At 41.2% G+C, this 21,361-nt stretch overlaps 1 protein-coding gene across 3 annotated transcripts in view; it reads left to right on the top strand.

Moving 5' to 3' along the window:
• The window catches only part of LOC146811915 (sulfotransferase 1C4-like), a 763,876-nt gene that overhangs the window by 466,120 nt on the left and 276,395 nt on the right, over positions 1-21,361 (top strand). For all 3 annotated transcript variants that reach the window (XM_085618879.1, XM_085618878.1, XM_085618880.1), the window contains exon 3: positions 2,904-3,032. In XM_085618879.1, the coding sequence (XP_085475005.1) occupies positions 2,904-3,032 (129 nt within the window). The remainder of the gene's footprint in view (positions 1-2,903; positions 3,033-21,361) is intronic.

The following is a 21,361-nucleotide window of genomic DNA, read 5'->3' as shown; positions in this document are numbered from 1 at the left end:
AGGACCACCTACCCCCCCCAACCTGTGGAGAAGGCCAAATATAATTTACTGTTGCATTGGAGGTGTGCCGAGGACATCCAGACACAGACCCTGCAGAGCTTCTGGTACGGATTAGACTGATCAAGGGGCTGAAAGGCCTGTGGGTATTTTTCTGCCAGATAATGCTCCAGGCCTGGAACACTTTAGATTTTTCTAACAGAATCAGAGTAGGACTCCTGAGACTTTGAAGTGCTAGTGGTGCCTCACCTGAATGTCCCCTATAGTGAATGGAGACTAACCACTACTGCTAGTAAGATTGAAGTGGGACTAAGGGAGCTGCCTATTGAACACTAGAGCCCTGACCTCAGGGGACTGTGTATTGTTTTTATATGCCGTATTTCACTTTTTAGTTTGTGTACAAATACAAATGTTGTCATTAAAGACAGTATTTGACTGGGCAATCATTTATTGCTGCTATTGAACAGACTTTGAGTTGTGAGCCTGTATTCACTTCCCTGTATCAACCCCCCCCCCAAACCACCCACTCCCCACCAAGGCGACTGTTTGACCTGCGCTACCACAGAGAGTCAGGTGTTGAACAGGTACTTGGGTCAGTTGCTCGGGCTCCGTAATAGGGCAGGCCCCTGGACATCGGGAGTGAAATGACTTAACTCCCATGGTTGGGCCCAGTAACGTCTTCTTGCCCCATGGCCTTCTGAACAGGGCCCTAGCACCTAATGTCATTGTGGGAGTCAGAAAAACTCTGTCTGCATAAGCAAACTTCTAAATGAATAGAGTACACTGGGCAAAAAGGAAAGACCTTGAAAAGTAATTAAAGGCTTCCTCCGGAAGTCTTTGAGAACAGCATGTCAACACAAGCATCAATGCACATTTTTGTGCTTTGTCAATGAGAAATATAAACACACAATGAATATTATGAAGCAGCCATATTAATACAAAATGGTGTTCTGCCTAGTTAGCATAGATCAAGAAAAACACAGTTCTGAACATCACAGCATTATTTTGTCAACTGCAAAATAGTTCATGTTAATAGGCAAATCAGAAAATAGTTAAATCAATACTAAGACCATCCCTTAAACCTTCATGGCGCTTTTGTGTACCAAGATTTGCTCGGAAAGGATCAAAATCACATTTTATGTCAACTGATCCGAATGTAGGGATATAATCCACTTCCACCACTTTATCCAGGTGCAGTGTATAAAATGTGTGCCTCTCGATTGCTGTGTTCCAATTTTTCCTTCACACATGCAATGAGACCCAGATGGCAATCACACATAACAAATATGTTATTAAGAGGGTATACAGAGTATGCTTCTTACCGGATTATGGTGTCTCTTAAAGATACAGGCTGCTACTACCTGAGCAATTTGGAGACATGTGTATAAAGCAATTTAACAAACCCACCGATTTGCAAAATCACAGAGTTTGTGACCACACAATGGCTTTTAAGTAACTATCAAATCCACTTTGCAAGTCGGAAAAGCTTTGACAACTTGCTAAATGGGTTTAACAATCCATAGGGAATGGCTATTAGGAAGTGATCCGGAGTAACTCCGTCCACTTCTAATGGAAGTTCTGTATAGCATGTATCAGTGGTTTGAGACTGGAAATGAGGTTGCAAATCATTGATCAGTTACCAACACCAAAAAGGCAGGGGCAACTGATTCGCTGAGGGAGAGGTCCCCCTTTGTAAATGGTGTTGGATGGCCTCAGGGGAAGTAAGCAGTGGTTCAGGAGATGCACCCCATGAAGTTTACCAACATGGAAACTTTTTCAAAGCAGTATTGGTTTGTTTAGGAACAACGGCTGCTTAAAGAAAAAAAAGTTTTGCAGTAGAGAATGCAAACATAGTAATGGGGGTCTGCTATTCTCATATTCCAACATCCATTTCTGTAGCCAATCTGGTTCATTAGGTAGGTTCCACCACCCTTTCAAACCCCCCTCCCCAACCCTCTTTTACCCAGAAGGTGCCTTTGATCTAAATTAGGCTTCTCCAACGAGTAGCTAGAGAGCTAGAGTAGCTTCCGAGGTACCTGTAATTTCCTCTCCTATGTGCATCCCAGCCTTCTGAATTATAATAATTTTCTTGGTTGAGTTAATGTATGTGTGCCAAAACTGTGTATTCAGGATAACGTTGTGTGCATAAGCTGATGCTTGGGGTAAAAATGGCTACATTTACATAGTAGTTAAAGCTGATTTTTGAGTGATAAATCATGGTGAGAGACTTTCTAATGATAACTATTACTTTGTGTGGCAGGGGCATTGCAGCTGTGGCAGTTATGTATTAACTATTTAGAGGCATTACCAATTGACAAAGCCTGTTTTTTAAATTACCCCTAGCAACCCTGTTTGATGCACTGAGGTGATCACTCCTAGTAATATGTAGGCCACTAAATAACCTTGCCTGATGTGGTCACTACTGCAACACTAGCACTATTAATATCTCACAGTGATACTCATTGCAAGTAGGTAGCTCTCATTCTACAAAATGTTGGAGACCCCTGATCTAAATAGAATGCACCACACTCCACTAGAACCTACGGTCCAAGTGATGAAACCTTTTTCAGTAACAAATCAAATTTAACCTCTGATCTACTCTGTTGATCAAATGCCTCCGCAACCAGTGCTTTTAAGGGCTAGGTTGCCAGATGAATTTGGCCAAGTACTTCCCAGAGCCTCAACCTGCTGACCATGCACAGGTTACAAGGAAATAAACAACTGGAACCTGGAAAGGAAGCAAGAATCGTGTGGGATGATATTTGATATTACACAAAGAAATGTGATATTACCCTTTCGCATGCTATTATTTACTGTTCTCCTTTTTGTCTCTGCTCTCCTAATCTTCTTTTTGTTGTCCTCCGTTTGTCACTCTCCTTGCGGCTCTCTACCATTCTGCGGAGCAGGGACCACTTGGATGCAGGAGATCGTGGATATGATCCACCACGGTGGAGATGAGAAGATGTGTAAGAGGGCGCCAACCTATGACCGACACCCCTTCATCGAGATCGTGGCCCCCAAGCCAGTCCCTTCTGGTAAGATCTCAAGTAGAGAAAGTTCTTTTAAGGGCTACACCTGATGATCAAAAGTCTCTAAAAACGTTTGTGGCAACCCAACATTGCAATGAGCGAGTGAGAATACAGAACAAGATTGATCCTCCCTAGGACGATGGAGCTAGTTTTTCCCTTAACATTTTCGTTTAAAAAAAATGGAGTCCAACAATTCATTTAACAGAATAATGTTCCACATATATTTGCTAAAAAGCAACATGTTTTACAAGTTGTCCTGGAAAGGAACTGATGAACTATTCCAATACTTCTGGGTCTGGGACAGTAACTGTTCTGGGACAGTAAATATAATTATATCAATGGTGTAACGCAAAATTATTCCCCCCCTGCAGAAAGTGATGTGGGACCCAAGTCTCCCATATCTCATGTATACTAATTGGCTCTGGCGATATGGGGGCCCCTTGAAGGAGTGGGAGCCAGGGCGTAACAAAGGCCTCCCGCACTGCAGGGGGCCCAAGCTCCAGGGGGCTCGCTCAGTACATTACCCTGATCCGAGAGCTCCTAAGTGAGTACGGAAGGGGGCCCTCCATGTAAATTGCAGTGGGGCCACCTCAAGTTTTGTTACGCCACTGGTGGAAACCCCCCTGCACCGCAGAGGCTGCAGTGGCCTGTGTCACGCCACTGAAACGCATTTGTGTAGCACTTCATATTCCTTACAAAGCATCGAAGCGCATTGCAAGACTGGTTGCTTGCTGGGAAGTGCTTGATTGGAAAAGTGCTGTATTGGCGGTGTGATCTATGTAGAATGTTTGGGGTGTGTGTAAGGTATCAGAGCAGTGTTCTTATCAAGATTATGTAGCCTGGGATAGCAAATTCAGCGACAAACAAAAGCAACATTTTGATTCCCCCCCCCAACACCGCCCAAGATTCGCATTATTTTTGCAGCTGGCAGAACATGTGCTTTTCATAAAAATACCACTCGGTTACTACTGGAGACTCTGACAAGTCATTTTCTGTCACCTGGCAGAGTGTCCAACAGTATTGACCGGGCAGTCAATCAATCAATCAATCAATCAAAATAAGCTTTATTCGATTTAAAAGATTAAATCATAAAAGCACATTATAAATAAACAATCACAATATCTTACAAGTACATTGTCAAAGTCAAACTTGCGCAGACATACATGCCGGGGCTCTCCAATGTTTATATTCCTCCTCCAGGCACAGTTACTTGTTTCCTCTTTTACAGGTTTTTAGCACCAAAATTCCAGCCATTTTATTGTATGCTTTGGAATACATTCCAATAAAACAGAGGCAACAAATACAAACTAAAGAAGGGAAAATACTTTGTTAATTGATTAAAGTTAACCAAGCAGTTCCTGCGCAAGCTCTGCACCTTGAGCTTTCTTTAGTCAGCTCATATGCCAGTGTCATTACCAACATCATAAGATGGGTTTATAACCTCATACATGCAGAACAAGGCACCTTAAGATTTTTTATTAAAAATGGAGACATTTGAACTCGAGCCATCTAAGTATACTTTTAGTCAAAATTTAATTACAGCTTTTAAATTATCGAACTGTACAAACGCACTATTGAAATCTTGGACTCCTGCGCACTTGAGGCTCTTCTTAAAACATTTAACGCCGAGGATAAGTTACGATCTTGACATTGAACATTGTTCCAAAATTGCATCATTATGAACTTTATGCAGAGTCAATAGAATATAAACATTTGCAACATTGCATTATATTATTACGGCTTGGGATTCTCCCCTTAAAATCTTTTACTTTTAAGTGGAACCACAACGAAAATGCCACTAGTATATGTGATCTCTGCAATGAAGGAGTGCAAGACTTGAAGCATGTTCTGTTTGTATGCCCTATTCTGACATTGGTTGAGGCCAGAAAGCGGTCCCTAAAATGAATTCAAACTAGATCCAATAGTACATCAGTACAGAGTTTGATTCCGCTTCTTAAATCTTTGTGTGATGAATTTGTGTGTCATAATCTGTTCAAATTTTTTAACATTTTTTAAAAATTGTATAGAAATGATTATTTTATTAATATTTAATAACAAATATATATTTTTTAAATTGTTGTTCTCAGCAGAGAATTAAACCAAATAAACTTAAACTTGAAACTCATAGTCAAACTTAAACAATCAAATTGGGTTCATAAAAAGACAAGTTCTATCAACCACATTGTTTTTCTGATCAAACCCTTCAGATATTCAGCTAGGTGGCTAGTAAACACATCATATTCTAAAAGTTGTAAAATGAGTAAAGCTGGGCGGCATTGTCTCAGTCCTAGCTCTCTTAGAATTGGTACTATCCATCTTTTTCCAAACACAGTATACAATTTACAAAAAAACAACAGATGCATTGTAGATTGAGTAGATATATCATCACATGGGCACCGACATAGAGATCTCAACCAATCATTCGTGTTTGGGAAGGATTGTAGTCCATATAAATTCCCTAAACGAAAACGGGTCAACAGCATCCTACCATATCCCCCATTTACGGTTACAAGATAAGGTTGCACACCTGATTGTAATAATAGCGAATGATTTTCTCTAACTGTGAGTTTTAATATTTCGATGGAAAATCTATTGGTCTCCAAAAGCTCTAAACAATCAATCTTTGGTGATTTCCTTGAATTTGTCGAAATATTTGGGGTGCTCAAGGTCCACCAGTTTTTTTTACATATTTGATCCAGGGAATATAAAACACCCTTTGTAACTTAAGACAGTCATGTAGTACGTCCCGATTAAAACCAGTAGAAGTAGTTGATCATATCTTATGCCATAGCATAATCGGTTGAATCTTAATTAAGTCTGATATGTATAGCAACCTAAGTTCTGCATGACAGATATAAGTAGCAGTGTTGTTTGCAACTGCTAATAAATATCTCAGGAAAACATTCTCGATTAGCTGTAAAGGTTGTGGGTCAGCGTGGCCCCAAATGCCGGATCCAGACATGGCCGTTAAGACACATTTTGCTTTATAGACCTTTATTAGTTCCGCAATTGGTCGTTTGTCTCATTTTCTAGCAAAATTCACCAATGCTGCCATTGCTTTTGCAAATAGCCATTTTCTGGATAAGATAGCATGTGACCAGAAGCCCTTTTTTTCAAAGAGAATCCCCAAATATGAAAAGCAATTGATGGATTCTACCTTCTTATTATTGATGAAGATATCTCAACATTTTCACTGTTATTTACACATTTCATGATGTATGTTTTAGTAGTGTTTACATGGAGACCTAAGTTAGACATAAAGATTGAGAAGCTGGAGACGACTCTTTGCAGCCCCTTTTGGTTACTGGACATTAAAACAACATCGTCCGCGTACAACAATGCTTGAATTGGACGATTACCAATATATGGGAAATCCTGGCATTCGCTGGTTCAAACAGGGCCTAGGCCATTTATATACAAAGTAAAAAGAAAAGGGGCTAACACACACCCTTGCCTCACCCCCTTCCTGACTGGGAACTTAGAAGTACACTCTCCTAGACCTCCATAGCGGACCCTGGCCTGTACATCTTGATATAACTGCCTCAAGAAGTTTATTAGTTGCGTTTCCATACCCATGTCTTCTAATATGTTCCAAAGTTTAAAGTGACTGACACAATCAAATGGCGAACTAAGATCCACCAATGCCAGGAAAAGATTCCCACGTTTAGCTTGCCTATATTTACCCCAGATGATGTTTAGCCCTTGTTCAATAGTACCAAGACATTGTCGGAAACCATATTGCAGTTCCGAGACTACGCCATGGTCCTCAGCCCACGCCTGTAATCTATTAGTAAAATTGTACCGCCCACTTTTTTAAATGAATTTAGATATGGTGGACTGACCGTGTACCCCGGGGGGTGGTGGTGTTCTGATCCAAAATAAGCCTAATGCATCCCCCGCTCAATTAGTAACTCTTACTGAGAAGGATCACCTGGAACATGGCCAATCGGTTGGAGAAGGACGTTTAGAGATCACCTGTCCTACACCCAACCTAGCCATGGACAGGCGCCCTCACGAACATAACTCTGCTTACAACTTATCAGCTGGGATGCATTCAGGCCTGGCTCTAAGCCCTACTGCACTTCCCGCGATGGGTGCTTCCTCCTCTCTCAAGATCCTATTGTGGAATGTAGCGGGTTTAGCTACCAAATTGAATAATCCGGCCTGGAGTTCTTTTATTGAGGACAAGGACATTTGTTTGTTCCAAGAGACCTGGGCAAGGGAAGACACTACTCAAGCGGGTTTTGCAGCATTTTCTATCCATGCTACCTGGGGGGGAAAGGGGCGCCCCTCCGGAGGCCTAGCAATATGGGTGGCTTCCGACTTGGGTTGCAAGGCACTTATTTTTCCGTCTCACACTGAAGACATTTTAGCGGTATTGTTGGAATGGCCCAATTCCCAAAGCCTTTTAGTGATTAATATATACTCAAGGCCAGTTAATATCACGCAGGAGTCGCCCACAATTGCGAAGCTTGCGTTGTTCCTCAATGAAATCCCAGAGGGTATACCATTCCTAGTTGGAGGCGATTTAAATTGCCATTATGAGCCATTCCCAGGCATACTGGAAGGTCTGGCCTTGGAGGAGGATCTCTTGTGGTCTATTCCCCCTCCACAGGCCCCGGCCCCGAAAACGTGTTCTCCTTTAGTTTTACAAATTATTTCCCTGTCGCTGAAATTTGGTCTCAGGGCCTGTAATGGAAGGTTTAAATCTGATATTCCCCCTAGATGCACTTTTAATCGGATGGGTAGTGTATCGCGACTAGATTATGTCCTGGTGCCCTTGACCTCATGGTTATATATCAGAGATTTCTGGGTCACAGTTAGGGATGACAGTGACCATAATGCCCTCGAGCTAGTCTATGATCATCCTGGGCTTGAAACCAGGGACAAACCAAGGGTGCCCACTGACGATAGTCTGGTTCTTACTAATAACAGGCATGGAGTTAAATGGGAGCACTTGGCTCTACACCCTGGGAGGATATCCAAATTATATGCACAGGTAATTCCCATTTTTGAAAAGCTTCTGCTATTTAAGTTGAATAGAACTATCCAGGATCCTTTTACTCAAATGGGGCAGATCCATGGTGATCTAGCGAAAATTCTGTTTGAATGTCTAACCAAGAATACAAATAGATCAAACAAGAAAATCGCTGGTCCCCATTGGTACAACAATGTCTGTCGAAAGGCAAAAGCTGATCTTTTGCTTTCAATTAAAGAGAGAAGGACCAGGGAGGTAATCAGGGAAAGAAGAGCAGTTTATAAGTCCCTGACCACCAACGCCAAAAGTGAATGGGAGCATGATAAATGGGAAAGACTCACCACCTATTTGGCTAGAGGGGACTCATGTAAATTCTGGTGCTGTGTTAATTCGGGTTCGGAGGAGCCGGCATCAGCCATTCAACCTAATATATCACCTAAGGTATGGCAAAACCATTTCCAGTCTCTGTATAAATTACCGGAGAATGGCCCGATAACCACTACTCAACCGCTCAGTCTAGTTGAGATGGGGGAGTCATTTACAGTGGCGGAGGTACGTGTGGCCGTAGTTGGCTTGGCATCGGGAAAGGCTCCAGGCCTGGACGGTATGCCCGGTGACTTATTCAAACAGGAACCAGATGTCTGGGCGCCTTACTTCACGATCCTATTTAATGCTATCCTGGAAGGCATGGCTATACCGGGCACTTGGCTGGGCGCAGAGATTGTCCCAATTTTCAAAAAGGGCTCTCCTCTGCTCCCGGCCAACTATAGACCCATTAGCCTTATTGATGTGCCACAAAAGATCTTTGGCAGACTCATCTTAAATCGCCTCCAGGATTGGATCGAGGAGAATGCGATTATGAGCCCATACCAGGCAGGATTCCAAAGGGGGATTTCCACTACCGATCAAATCTTCCGTTTGAACCTCATATATTGAAAGACGGTGCTGTTCGAGGGCGGCAGTTTATTCACGGTTTTCGTGGATTTACGTGCCGCCTTCGACCTAGTCCCAAGGGACAAACTGTGGCTGTTTTATCGGACCTCGGGGTCCCTTTGGACAGCTTATCAATCTTGAAGAGACTTCACCAGGGAAATTTCGCCCGGGTAAGATGTGGCAGAGGGGGTTCTCTCTCGGATGCTTTTCCTGTTGATAGGGGGGTTAGACAAGGCTGTGTCCTTGCACCCACCCTTTTTTGCCTTTTTGTTAATGGGGTCATAAATTATCTTAATGAGCTAAGTAACACCGATGCCCCTAAGCTCGACGGCAGCAGGGTTCCCGCCATTATGTTTGCGGATGCTACCCTGCTGCTTTCCAAATCCCCTATGGGCGTGCAGCGGGTCCTGGATGGGTTTGTATGTTTCTGTGTTGATCGCGGTTTGGAGATCAATGCTGCAAAAACTAAGTACATGATCGAATATTTGGGGGTAGTAATTAATCAATTTATGTCGTTGGAACCCCATAAAATCAAGGCAAACTTGAAACTTTCCCAGTTGGCGGGGGGTATTGCAAGGATGACGAGAGGATTAACCTATAGGCCATTTGCGCCATGCCTGCAAATTTATAAAATTCAGGCTAGAGCAACAGTGACCTATGGGGCTGAAATATGGGGCCATACGTTAGGGCAGAAGTTGCAGACTACGGAAAACAACTTCCTTAGACAACTGACAGCCCTACCCACTAGTACCCCCCTTTTGCCTCTTAGATTGGACCTGGGTCTAAGACCAATTTCAGAGGTTTTGGGACTTAAACCCTTAACTTTCTGGTGTAAAATATGGTCTTCCCCGGATCTTTTGAATTATAGAGCTGAGCTGGTGGAGATTATGTGCCTCTGCAAAAATATTCAAATCCCTTGGCTCAGCTATATCAAGCGCACTTGTGAGGCAATGGGTAGACCAGAACTCTGGCATGATCCGATGTCCGCTTGTCCCAGGGTCTCTCGAAAACTCATCTCGAATGCATATTATGAATATAACTTGCGTGTTGCCATAATGAGCACACGAGAGGGTTCCCAGACAGCATACTTTCTGGGATTTAAAGATTATTATAATCTAGAGTATGTATTCGATGACATGGGCCCATCACTGACTAGGAAACTTTACATGCAATGGCGTTTCAACACATTACCCTTTAGGGCACACACTGTTTCGTGGGCACAATCAAATCACACAGCCCACTGCCCTAGCTGTGCATACCCCCATGAAACGGACTTACATGTTATATTCTTCTGCCCTGCATACCATAAACCTAGGAATTATTTGCTCCGACCCCCTCTCAGAAACATGGGCTTTAGACAGTATGCCCCTGCTCTTCGAATATTAAAATCTGATCTCTCCGCCCCAATCTTATTTGCGGTTGCAAAATTCTTGTCTTCGATGTGGTTTATTCGTTTGCATTGTCTCAAGTCCGCAATTGAATGATTTAGTGTGATGATTTTAGCTCAACTGTTTTATTTTTATCATTGTACTTTCGCTGCATATTTTATTCTGTAAATTTATTGTTGTATCTGCATTCTTTCATGGTCCTGGTGACCGAAATAAAGATAATTGATTAAATGAATTTAAAAGTGAAATCGGTCGATAGCATGTGGGATCGTTACGGTCTCCCTTTTTAAAAATAGGGACCAGAATCGATTCTTACCAGGATGATATAAAACCTTGTTTGCACAGGCTTTTAGACCGATATTAATAATGGACCCCGGGGTAAAGGATTACTTTTATATAAATCTACTGGCACACCATCTGGGCCTGGGGCTTTGCCTACCGCACTTACCTTTATTGCGTGGATGGCTTCATTCACAGTGATATCAATCTTGATAGGGGAAGAATTTAATTGTTCTATCACCGGGCTTGACTAGAAGTTACAGGTGATAACACACAGGCACTGTCGTTATACAAGTTACAAAAGTGATCCACCCATTGGTCCTCTCCAATAGTTATCTCAATACTTGTTTGATCTTTAAGTGCTAAAAAGGGCACATTCACAGCTTTCCAAAAGCATGTGTTATCTCTAAGTTCAGAGGCTTCTTGTTGATATCGCCATGATTCTGATCTTAGGGCCTCTTTTCGTTCTTTGAGGGCACGTCTATATGCCATTCCGGCCCCCCTTAATTTCAGGCTGATCTCTAACAGGTTTATGAAATGCATTTTCAAGGCTGTGTGGGCTTTAGAACAATTTGTGTTTAACCAACCCAACTTTTTGATATGGGGTTTTATATTTTCCACAGATAAATTCCTCTTGATCTCAGCAGATATTACGAAAAAGGAATTCAAAATATCAGAGTTTGCAGCAGTCTCATCGAGACAGACTGCAAAGTCTGATTTACAGTTGTTGAGAAGTGACTATTTAGGGCAATATCCAGTACAAGAGGTTCAGATTGGCCTTTTGTGTTTAACACATTGCGTGGAAGATCAAAGGTAATGCTTATAGGAAAATGGTCACTAAATGCAACAGGGTGGCTTACGAAATGATGTATTCTGCTAGCATATCTATATGAAAACAATACATAATCGATAATAGAGCACATCCCTCGACCATTAAAAGTGCAACTAAATGGGACCGTAGGGGAACATAATTCATTAGCACAGCCCAAATCAGAAGAAAACTTGATGGTATTAAAATGGTCCCCAAGTTATGAGTGAAAGAAGTGGGCAGCATCAATTCCATCATCCGACATTAGACCACATATACCTCCTGTAGCATGAGGACACAGGGCATAGTTGAAGTCCCCTGCACCAAATCACACACATATCCTTATTCATTTTGTTCTGCATAGTATACATATCCTTCTGTACATTTCTCAAAGTCACCGCAACCTGGTGTTTTGGTATGTTGTTTTAAAAATTCAGGAGGACAGTACAATGCTTGTTATCAACATGCAGCATCAACACCTGGTAAAAAGTGTCTGAAATCACAAGTTCTATCTTTTTGACATTCACTCTGTGGGAGACATATGTCCATAAACCGCCCTTATTCCTCCCATGAGATGATAATACCGTCAGGGTATGAAATGTTTTATAACTATTGATATGCAAAGTACCCTCTGCCCAGGTTTCTTGCGGGCATAAAAAATCAAAAGTCTCTACAAAGTCTAGCCATAAGGGGTTAGAATGTTTAGCATACAGTCCTGCCACATTCCAAACTAATACTTCACATGTGGTATCCTCCCATGATCGTGGTTACTGAACTCTTTACTTATGTTGTCACTCACTATACTAGGGTGATGTTCTACAGGTGTCAGTAAGTTCTGACTATAAGCAGACATAGTTATAGCATTGATTGAATTTGTGCCAACAGGAGAGGATTCCATGATATCATGGAGGGTCAATTTAATGGTAGTATTATGCAGAACCTCAACCTTATTTGGAGTTACACAGTTGTCTGATGTTTCAAGTCAATCAATGTCCTCCAAAGAGGACAGTATGTTAAAATGGTTCTGCGTGGGAATGCTATAAATAAGTAGTAAAGTACCACAAAAGCCTCTCGTGCGGGCATTCATCTGATTACAATTAGATGGTTGATAAAAAATATCCCAGGGGCATTACATTAATATCCATAGTCGTGGTGTATTCATTGCTGACTCTAGTGAGGATCTCTTGTGTCAACTGCGGTGTTTTAAATGTCAGGACTATGCAATCACCTGGCAGCATTTTATCGCCTCTCCCAACCCACCCAACCCTTCTTGCCATCTCGAATTCGCCAAATAAAAGCTCTGTTAACCCGGTTTTTGTGCCCAGCCAGAAAAGAGCATTATTTCTCAATGAGTCCCATGATTCTGTCACCAGGGCTAGTAGGCAAGGCACATTGGCCAGGACTATGGCATAAGGAGTGGCCGCAGGTGGCAAGTCCAACCTGATCCCTTCTATGTCTGAATTACTTGAGCATGATGGTCGGTTTGGTGGATTAGTCCCAGTGCTAAGGCAAGCCGATGCCCTTAACTTATTGTCCATATTTTCTTTCTTATTATTTGTGTTTCTATTAGGGGAAATTAGGCCATTAGCTATGTGACTAAGATTGTGTATGACTAGTGACCCTTTCCTTTTTTTGTGACTCGTTATGATAAACCCCCTTTTGTGATTGTTTAACCTGCAGGGGGAGAAAGTTGCTGTCTGGGCCCACTGCTATGTTAAGAATATTAGTTGTAGTAGTGTCGCGAGGTGCTCCTAAATGCTTCTCCATGTGTTCAATGGCTGCCACCCTGGCCGTTAAATTTGATAGGGCGACAGTAAGTATTTTTTGCAACCCATCAATTGGAAGACACATGTTAGTAGAGTCCACAATGTAGTTATTTGTTCAAGTAGTGGGTGGGGGTGGTCCTCTTCTCCCATTATCTGGTGTATTCTGTTTAGTTGTTTCTTTACGCTTTTTTGTTAGGGCATCAGGCCTGGATACAGGTGGTTCTTCGTCTGGGTTTTCTAGTGTTACCTCTGGGTTCCTGGGGTGCTTTGACGGGGGTTGTGGCTCACGTTCCTGATCAGACACATGAACGTGGTCTGACACATATTGTATGCAACCATTTGTTTTAATTGAGTCATTTGCAATTTCTGGTTGTAAAACTTGGCAAGTAATACACTCAAGATTTAGGGAGCTCAAATGTCCCTCACCAACCTTTTTTACCTTGATTTAGTGTCTCCTCCACAGTGTATATTTGTTTTTCTATAGCTCCCATTGCTTCCAATCAGTATTTCATTAATGATTGCTGGGGCCCCCAACTACCTTTGGCAAACTCACAGCTTTTCTTTTGTCCATCGTTCTCACCCAAGACTAAAATACACAAACTGTTGTGCTTGAGGGTCTATGCTGTTTCTAAATTTTAGTTATTATCCCCATAAAATTTCTAAGCATTAAATACAATATGCTCTCAGAGCTAGATGTACAGATAGAAGTACCATCATACAGTACTGTTCTAAAAATAGTCCCAGGGCCAATCGAGGAGGGAATACTATAGTTTCTGCTTAGTCGCTCAATAAATTCACTGCTGCAGGCTCTCAATGTGTTCTGAGCAAATTCTGGTGTACAAATAGTCCCAGGGCCAATCAAGGAGGAAATACTATAGTTTCTGCTCAGTCGCTTAATAAATTCAGTGCTGCAGTCTCTCTTTGTGTTCTGAGCAAATCCCAGCACGATATTTACATTGGACCACTGCAGGGAGTGATGCAGCGGAGTTTACCAGCTCTACACATTCATACACACAACACTCATTTGGGCCCATATACATTCATACACGCAATGAGCTGGCAAATATCCACCCTAGGAAACCTTTACACCAGTATTCTTACCATTTCTGTCTCCTGAGTAAATGAACGTTCGATAAGATCTAGTAGTAGATTAGAATAGGGAAGAAAGACAATAATACATTTACCCTTATGTTAAAGAACCACAGACTCAGAAGGAGTTTTAAAAGTTTATCTGAATTAATGATTTTGCGAGTCAAATCAAAATACACATGAATATACCAGAAATCTCCATCAAGAAAAATAGTACAGTTAGCTTATAAACAGTTTGCATTAATACATTCTTGCAATGACAGCACCTGAGGAGAGAAAGGACAGAGAGCAAGTACGGAGCATTTACCCTACAGATATATTTACCTAGAATGGTGTGAGGACCCCGACATCAAAGAGTCAAAGATTCAGGACAGGTTCTGGAAAAGGAAAGGACCTCTTGTAGTGCAACGCCAGCATTACACCCCTCTCTGGTGCTACTCTCTCCGGCTCGAGCACGTCCGGACCCCTTCCTAGATGTGCCTCCTTGGTTGTTCCACAAATTTTCCATAGTGTTGATTTCTTCAGTCAGATTGCAGCAAAATCGGGCACCATCTCAGCATAGCATCAGCATCTCAGCATTAAGTGTGTCTAACTATCTAGAACTTACCTCTGTTATACACATTCAAATGTATGATCCACCCCCAAATGTTTCAATTCCATGTTCACCCACAATTTTGATTGGGCCAAGCAGTGGGGTGAGGACATCACACCATACCAAGTGCAATACTTTTCTTTAGTCTATTGTCTAATTCCCCGCCCCTTAATTTTAATACCCACAAGCTTTATTCCCACAGATATTTCATATGTGGATCGGTAAGTCTAATTTGCAATGTTGCTTCTCCTTCCTCTTGTAGGGTCAAAAGTTGGGTTTCCATGTCCTTGCTGGGCTTGAGTTTGGCAGCCGGTCAATTTTGGTTCACTTGTTCAGAGCAAGCAGACATCTTGCGCATGTCAAGTCAAGTCAAATGATCTTTATTCGGATATATTAAAAAAAACACCCATAAAAGTACATGTAAATCACAACAATCATCCCTATAAAACAATAAAAACAAGCATTTGTTAACTATAACATATGCATGCGCATGTGTAGAAGTCACATGGAAACAGAGCCGCGGTCACCCTCCAAGGCCCAAATGGGAACTATTAATAAAGTCAAAGAAGAACACGTTAGAATACAAACTTAAATGAATTCACTTTATACCACTTACTTCTACTCTAACCCCATTTACTTAATAAATCTTTTGCATTAATAGCTTAGTAGAACTTGCATGGGTTAGTTTCAGCTCGGCATGCACATTAGTGCTTTACCTTCAAGCGGCCATTTTAGAAGCTATTGTGCAGCTGCAAAGTTTCCCCCCAAGCGACAGAAAATGTCATACTACGTAGATGTAGTAGATGCATGCGCAGAAGAATTCACGCGTTTTAGCGGCCATTTTAGGACACTCAGGTTACTTGTTAAGACAGCACATAGAAAGCTTCCCCTAGATATAATTATGTAAAATGTGGTGCAAAATTAGTATTCACGGACAGGTCGATTATAGTATTACAGGTTATTCGAGAGGATTGCATAAGAGCAAGTTTCTTTTGATGCGAAACCTTGCTCCATCAATCCCATCTCTGATGGCATTTTATGCCATCTCTAAATTCTATTAAACCAAAATCCAACTTTAGCATTCTACCATTTCGATGTCTTCAAATCTTTTATTCTTTCCCTTATCTTTCTTAAATTGAGATCCTTTCATTCTTTTGTAGATATTTCCCTTCAATTCTTCAAGTCGTATTCCTTCTAATTTTCTTTTTCTACCTTTCTCATTCACTTCGTACTTCTTTCTTTTCCCACTGCATTTGCGAAAACACATTATTATCAGAACTAACAAAGTTATGCCCATGATTGGCATTAATATTTGACCTAAGATACCTTTACCTATATTAGAAAACCAACTACTTATGGTGGAAAAACTATTTGTTATTTTCTTCCATACACTGTCAACCTTGAGTGGTTTCAGTTCTTCTTCCAAATGTGTAATATTTGTAATATATCTTCCAATTTCTACACTTTTGTCAGGTATATATGTGCAACAATGTTGCGCTTTCAGAATTTTACAGACTCCACCCTCTTTTGGGAATAAGATATCAAGGGCAATCGATTTTGCAAAACCCTAGATCTGACAGCAACCAATTCTGTATTGATCAGTAGAAATCCTCCAGCAGTGTCAGTAGATAACCGATCAACTACTGTTGACAATTGACAAATTTTCCGAGAATTTAGCAGAACCCCCACTGAAGGTATCAATGCACCAAATGTATCACCAACTATTTCCAAAAAACTAGCTCTCTTATATTTTGTTAGTCCACTACTGTCGTTATTGCTTCCAGTGATTCTTTTAACATGATAGACTTTAGGGAAAACTATTCCAAAATAGCAACTCCCATACAAGTGATCAGGTAACCTAAAATAGGCTTTGTTTCCACAAATATAATAAATTCCAGGAAATACTGGATCAGTTCCTCCTTTTAGTCCCCAACCCCCAATTACTAAGAAATTATGTTCACATTCACTGGAACCAATAAATACATTGTTATATTCTGCTTTAAGTCTGTGGAGACAGATTTTCCCTTTCTTTTCAAAGTCCAGAGACATAGCAGTATGAGTCTTGCCAGTTACTAAAAGATCTTCCCCTTCAGCCCATTTAGGTATCTGAGGTTTCGGTTCAGAGGCTCTTCTTTGGAAATCCTGTCTCCTGTTTTCTACTAAATTCAAAAATGTATTTTCTTCTTCATGTAATTTACAGGTTAAATTGTGTTTATGTGCATCAGCTATATCTATTGTCTTCATTGTTAGGAAATATTCACCCATGAATTGTGAGTCCCTAGTACTAAGGGCAGGGTTCATGCTCTTTCGCATGGGAACTTCTGAAAATATTACATCTGCATTTGAATAATAATACTGCAATTTTCCAGTTCTATAGAATAAACTAGCTAGTACACTACAAGAAATTCCATAAGTCAAGGGTAAATGATGATATGTTACTCCTTCAGCTACTGAGCGTGGTAATTTCATACAAACGTAACAATCACTAACTTCCATAGTTTCTACATAATATGCTAAGAGATTTGCAAATACATTTAAATCAGTTTCGTTCTTATCTACAGTGCGGTGTAAATCTAGCTCATCTGGTGTTTCTAAGTCTGCTCTATCTCCTTTAATGTTTGCAACTTCTGTATGTGTGTTAGTACTATTTTGTTTGTCAGTAACCATCAAATAGGGAATAGCTATTGTTAATATCACCTATAGTATGAGGACTAATATTAAACTACATACACAGATCCTACAACATTTCTTTATACAGCTTTGTTTTGGTTTTCCCGCAACATTATTATCAGATATCTTGGGCAAGAAGATTATATCTTCCTAACTTCAGAACCTTGTATGAGATAACACCTTAGGTGCCTTTTTCTCTTTCAGGTCGGTATCACTTCTTCTTTGATTGGCTCAATATTCAGTTCTACATCGCTTTCTTCATTTAAGTCAATATTTTCAAAGTATTCTAGGATAACATATGTCCATTCAGGACCCTTGAACTTGTTATTCAATGTCTTCAATCTTTGACTCCTTCTCGTTGGTATTACTTTGTAAGGTCCAGATTGACTAGTTACTTCATTTACTTGATCAGGTCCTTCATTGATTGTCTTAAGTTGATATCTCAGTCTCTTGATAATTCTTGGCCAATTATCACCCTTTCGACTCTTCTTAAACTTCACTGCACTGCCAGGTTCTTCAAGACTCCTCTTATTTTCTTTAGATTTTGGCACAACTTGATCAGCTTCGTCTTCAGATTTCCTCACTATCTGACCTTGTCCAGGGCTTATTATTTTGGCCTGTTCTGCCTGGATGGGTTCATCTACCTTAATCTGACCCTGTTCAGGATTAGTGATGTCTGTTTTTTCTTCTGTATCCTGAACTTGCGTTACTATGCCTATCTGGTCCTGTTCAGGTCTTTTTACCTCTTTACCTTCTTCTGCCTGAACGGTTTCTCTAATTCCTGACTGTCCCTCCTCAGACTCCGGAACAGTGCTTAGGGTTTCTTCTGTCTGAGTATATTGTTCTCTCCTAATCTGTTCCTGTTCAGGTTCCCTAACCTATATAGAATGCACTCTGTCAGCCAACTCTTTGCAATACTCCAAAACCAAGTTATCAGTTAAATTCAACAGCTTGTGTCCTGGTACACATGCTTGTCTCATTGCTCTTCCATGAGTATTTCATGGGGACTCAATTCAGTATTTCTGTCTAGAATACTTCTGAGTCCCATCAGAACAAGAGGCATAGCATCAGGCCATTCCAGTGGGGTGGATGCACACACCTTTCCGAGTCTTGACTTGATTGTGCCATTCAATTGTTCTACCACTCCAGAAGCCTCTGGACGGTAAGCGCAGTGCAATTTCTGTTCGACTTTGAACGCTTCACAGATTAGTCAAATTATTTCATTATTAAAATAAGACCCTCTATCTGATTCAATCGTTACTGGAAAACTAAATCTAGGAATGAGTTCTCTTAATAAGAGTTTGGCCACTGTCAAGCTGTCATTTCTTCGGGTCGGGTATGCTTCCACCCACTTTGAAAATAAACATACTATGACAAGTACATATTTCAACCCTCGACAAGCAGGCACTTGAATGAAATCTAACTGGAGTCTCACAAAAGGACCTTCTGCCTTTCCAATCTTTCCCATGCTGACCACAGTTTTCCTACCAGGGTTCATTTGTTGACATATTAAACATCTCTGGCAAAGGCTCACTGCTACATTCCTGAACCAATCTTGTCTGAAGAGTCGAATCATTGCATCCCTGCCCATATGTGTTTCTCCATGGTACATTCTAGCCATTGGCGTCTGGCATGACTGGTCTGCCATCATAACAAACCAACACACCATCTTCTGCCCTTCTTTGACATCCTATTTTCACCCACTCTTCCCTTTCTCTCATGTCTACTGCATCCTGCAGACCTTTCACCTCCTCCCAGGTTTCCACTCCTGCAAGTAGCATAAGTTGGCAGCTGATTCCACAAGTTTCGATTTTCCTGTTTAAAGCAATCTTATGCCTTGCACAATATTGGGCAACCTGGTCAGCATATCTGTTACTGGCTGTCACATAGTCATTTCCTGATTGGTGAGCAGCGCACTTAACCACGGCTACCTCTTTTTTTTTTTTTATTTCAATAAGATTTTTATTGAGATTTTTGTCATATAAAAAACAAAACAGAAACACACAAAACTAAACAATTAGTCATACAGAAACATATAACATGCACAAAGTTTGTGAATTCTACAATCTACGGTATCTTCCTCTTCCCTTGGATGTGTCCTTCCACTTATTTAGAATAATTTTAACCCCGGCAGTTAATAAAAGGTCGAGTAGGTCGCTATCTCTTTGTGATAGTGGTTCTGTCGTGATAGGGGTAGTTACCAGGGTTGCAAACTCTGGTTTAAGGAAACACCCTAACATGTCTGTTAGAAAGGCAAACATTTTTCCCCAGTAGGTTTTAACTTTAGAACAGTGAAAGATGAGGTGTGCCAGATCCCCTCCTCTGCTATTACAGTTCCAGCATAGGTCATTTGTGTTTATGCCTAATTTCACCAGGTGAGCTGGAGACCAATGTAGCTTGTGTAAGATCCAGAATTTTGTCTGAGCTAGTACCGGGGTTACTACTGTGTGTGGGGGAGGACCATAGTATTTGACTTTCCTTTTCGCTTAGAGTGCTACCTCGCTGTGACTCACAGTAAGTTTGCGCTTTCACGTTGAGTCTCGAAGTGTTTGGGCGCAGGAGTCTATAGATGTGTGACACTTGGTGGCCTGTTTTGTTGAGGCTGGACATTTACTGGAAGATTGAGGGCATGGCATTAGACAGTCTCGCTCTGGTCAGTGCCGTTTTGATTTTTAGGAAGTTGTATAATTCAATGTCTGGTAGGGTGTGTTTGTTTTTAAGCGAGCTGAAAGTGATAGGTCTCCCTTCATCTTCGAGCTGGATGGGAAGGGACATCCCTGCTTCCACCCATGTCTTCATATAGAGTGTTTTGCCTTTATATTTTATTTTATTATTTGCCCATATTGATTCCCATCTCGAGTTTGTTATTCTATGTTCTAGCTTCTGATCAACCTTCAGTAGGGCATTTCTGGTGTTTGCAAGTATAGTGTTCATTAGAGTATTGTGTCTGTTGGTTGTTAGAAGTGCTAGTGGCTCTAGGTTAGGATCCAGTAGCTACCCTGTGTTGCCCCGAAGGCTGTTTGAAAAGTCTTGAAGTCTGCCAGGTTTAAGCCCCCCAGAGTTTTCGCCAATCTTAGTTTTTTAAGACTCATCCTTGGTTTTTTGTCTCGCCAGATAAAGTTATTTAACATCTTGTCTATTTTGCGGTGGAAATCGACAGTGAGGGTTAGAGGGAGCATATTAGTAAGGTAGTTGATCATAGGTGTGACCATCATTTTGATTGTTTCAATCCTCCCCCACCATGTGATGAATTTCGGTGACCATCCCTCAAGCAGCTTCTTTATCTTGTTCAAAAGCATGTTATCATTGTATTCTAGCGTATTTTTAAGATCTTTGTCAAAATAGACGGCGAGGTATTTGATGAACCCGGTTTGTCAAGTGAGGCCCGAGTCTCCCAATATGTCTCTAGTGGTATGTAAGTTGAGAGGTTTACATTCCCACTTATCTCCGTTTAGTTTATAGCCGTAGTAGGCCGAATATCTATTTATGGAGTCCATAAGGGCCATGATGGAGGTACTAGGGCTTTCAGTGACGACAAGAATGTCATTCGCATATGCTGCTAGTTTCTTTGTAGTATCAATGATGGCAAAACCCTTCATCAAATTGTTGGACTCAATGTCCTTGATTAGGGGTTCTAGTGCAAGTAGGAATAGTGAGGGGAATAGTTGGCATCCTTGTCTTGTACCTCTATGGAGTCTAAAAGGTTCGGAGATGGCTCAGTTGACCACTATGCGGGCCATAGGTTTGTCATATAGTGCCATAACTTTCCTTATGAAAGCATTACCTAGGTTGAAACTCCGCATGCAATGTTCTAGAAAATGCCATGATACCC

Source organism: Triturus cristatus, chromosome 7 (genome assembly GCF_964204655.1).
Source record: "Triturus cristatus chromosome 7, aTriCri1.1, whole genome shotgun sequence".
Taxonomy (NCBI): Eukaryota; Metazoa; Chordata; class Amphibia; order Caudata; family Salamandridae; genus Triturus; species Triturus cristatus.
The sequence above is the reverse complement of the archived record's forward strand: the minus strand, read 5'-3'. Positions and strand labels throughout refer to the sequence as shown.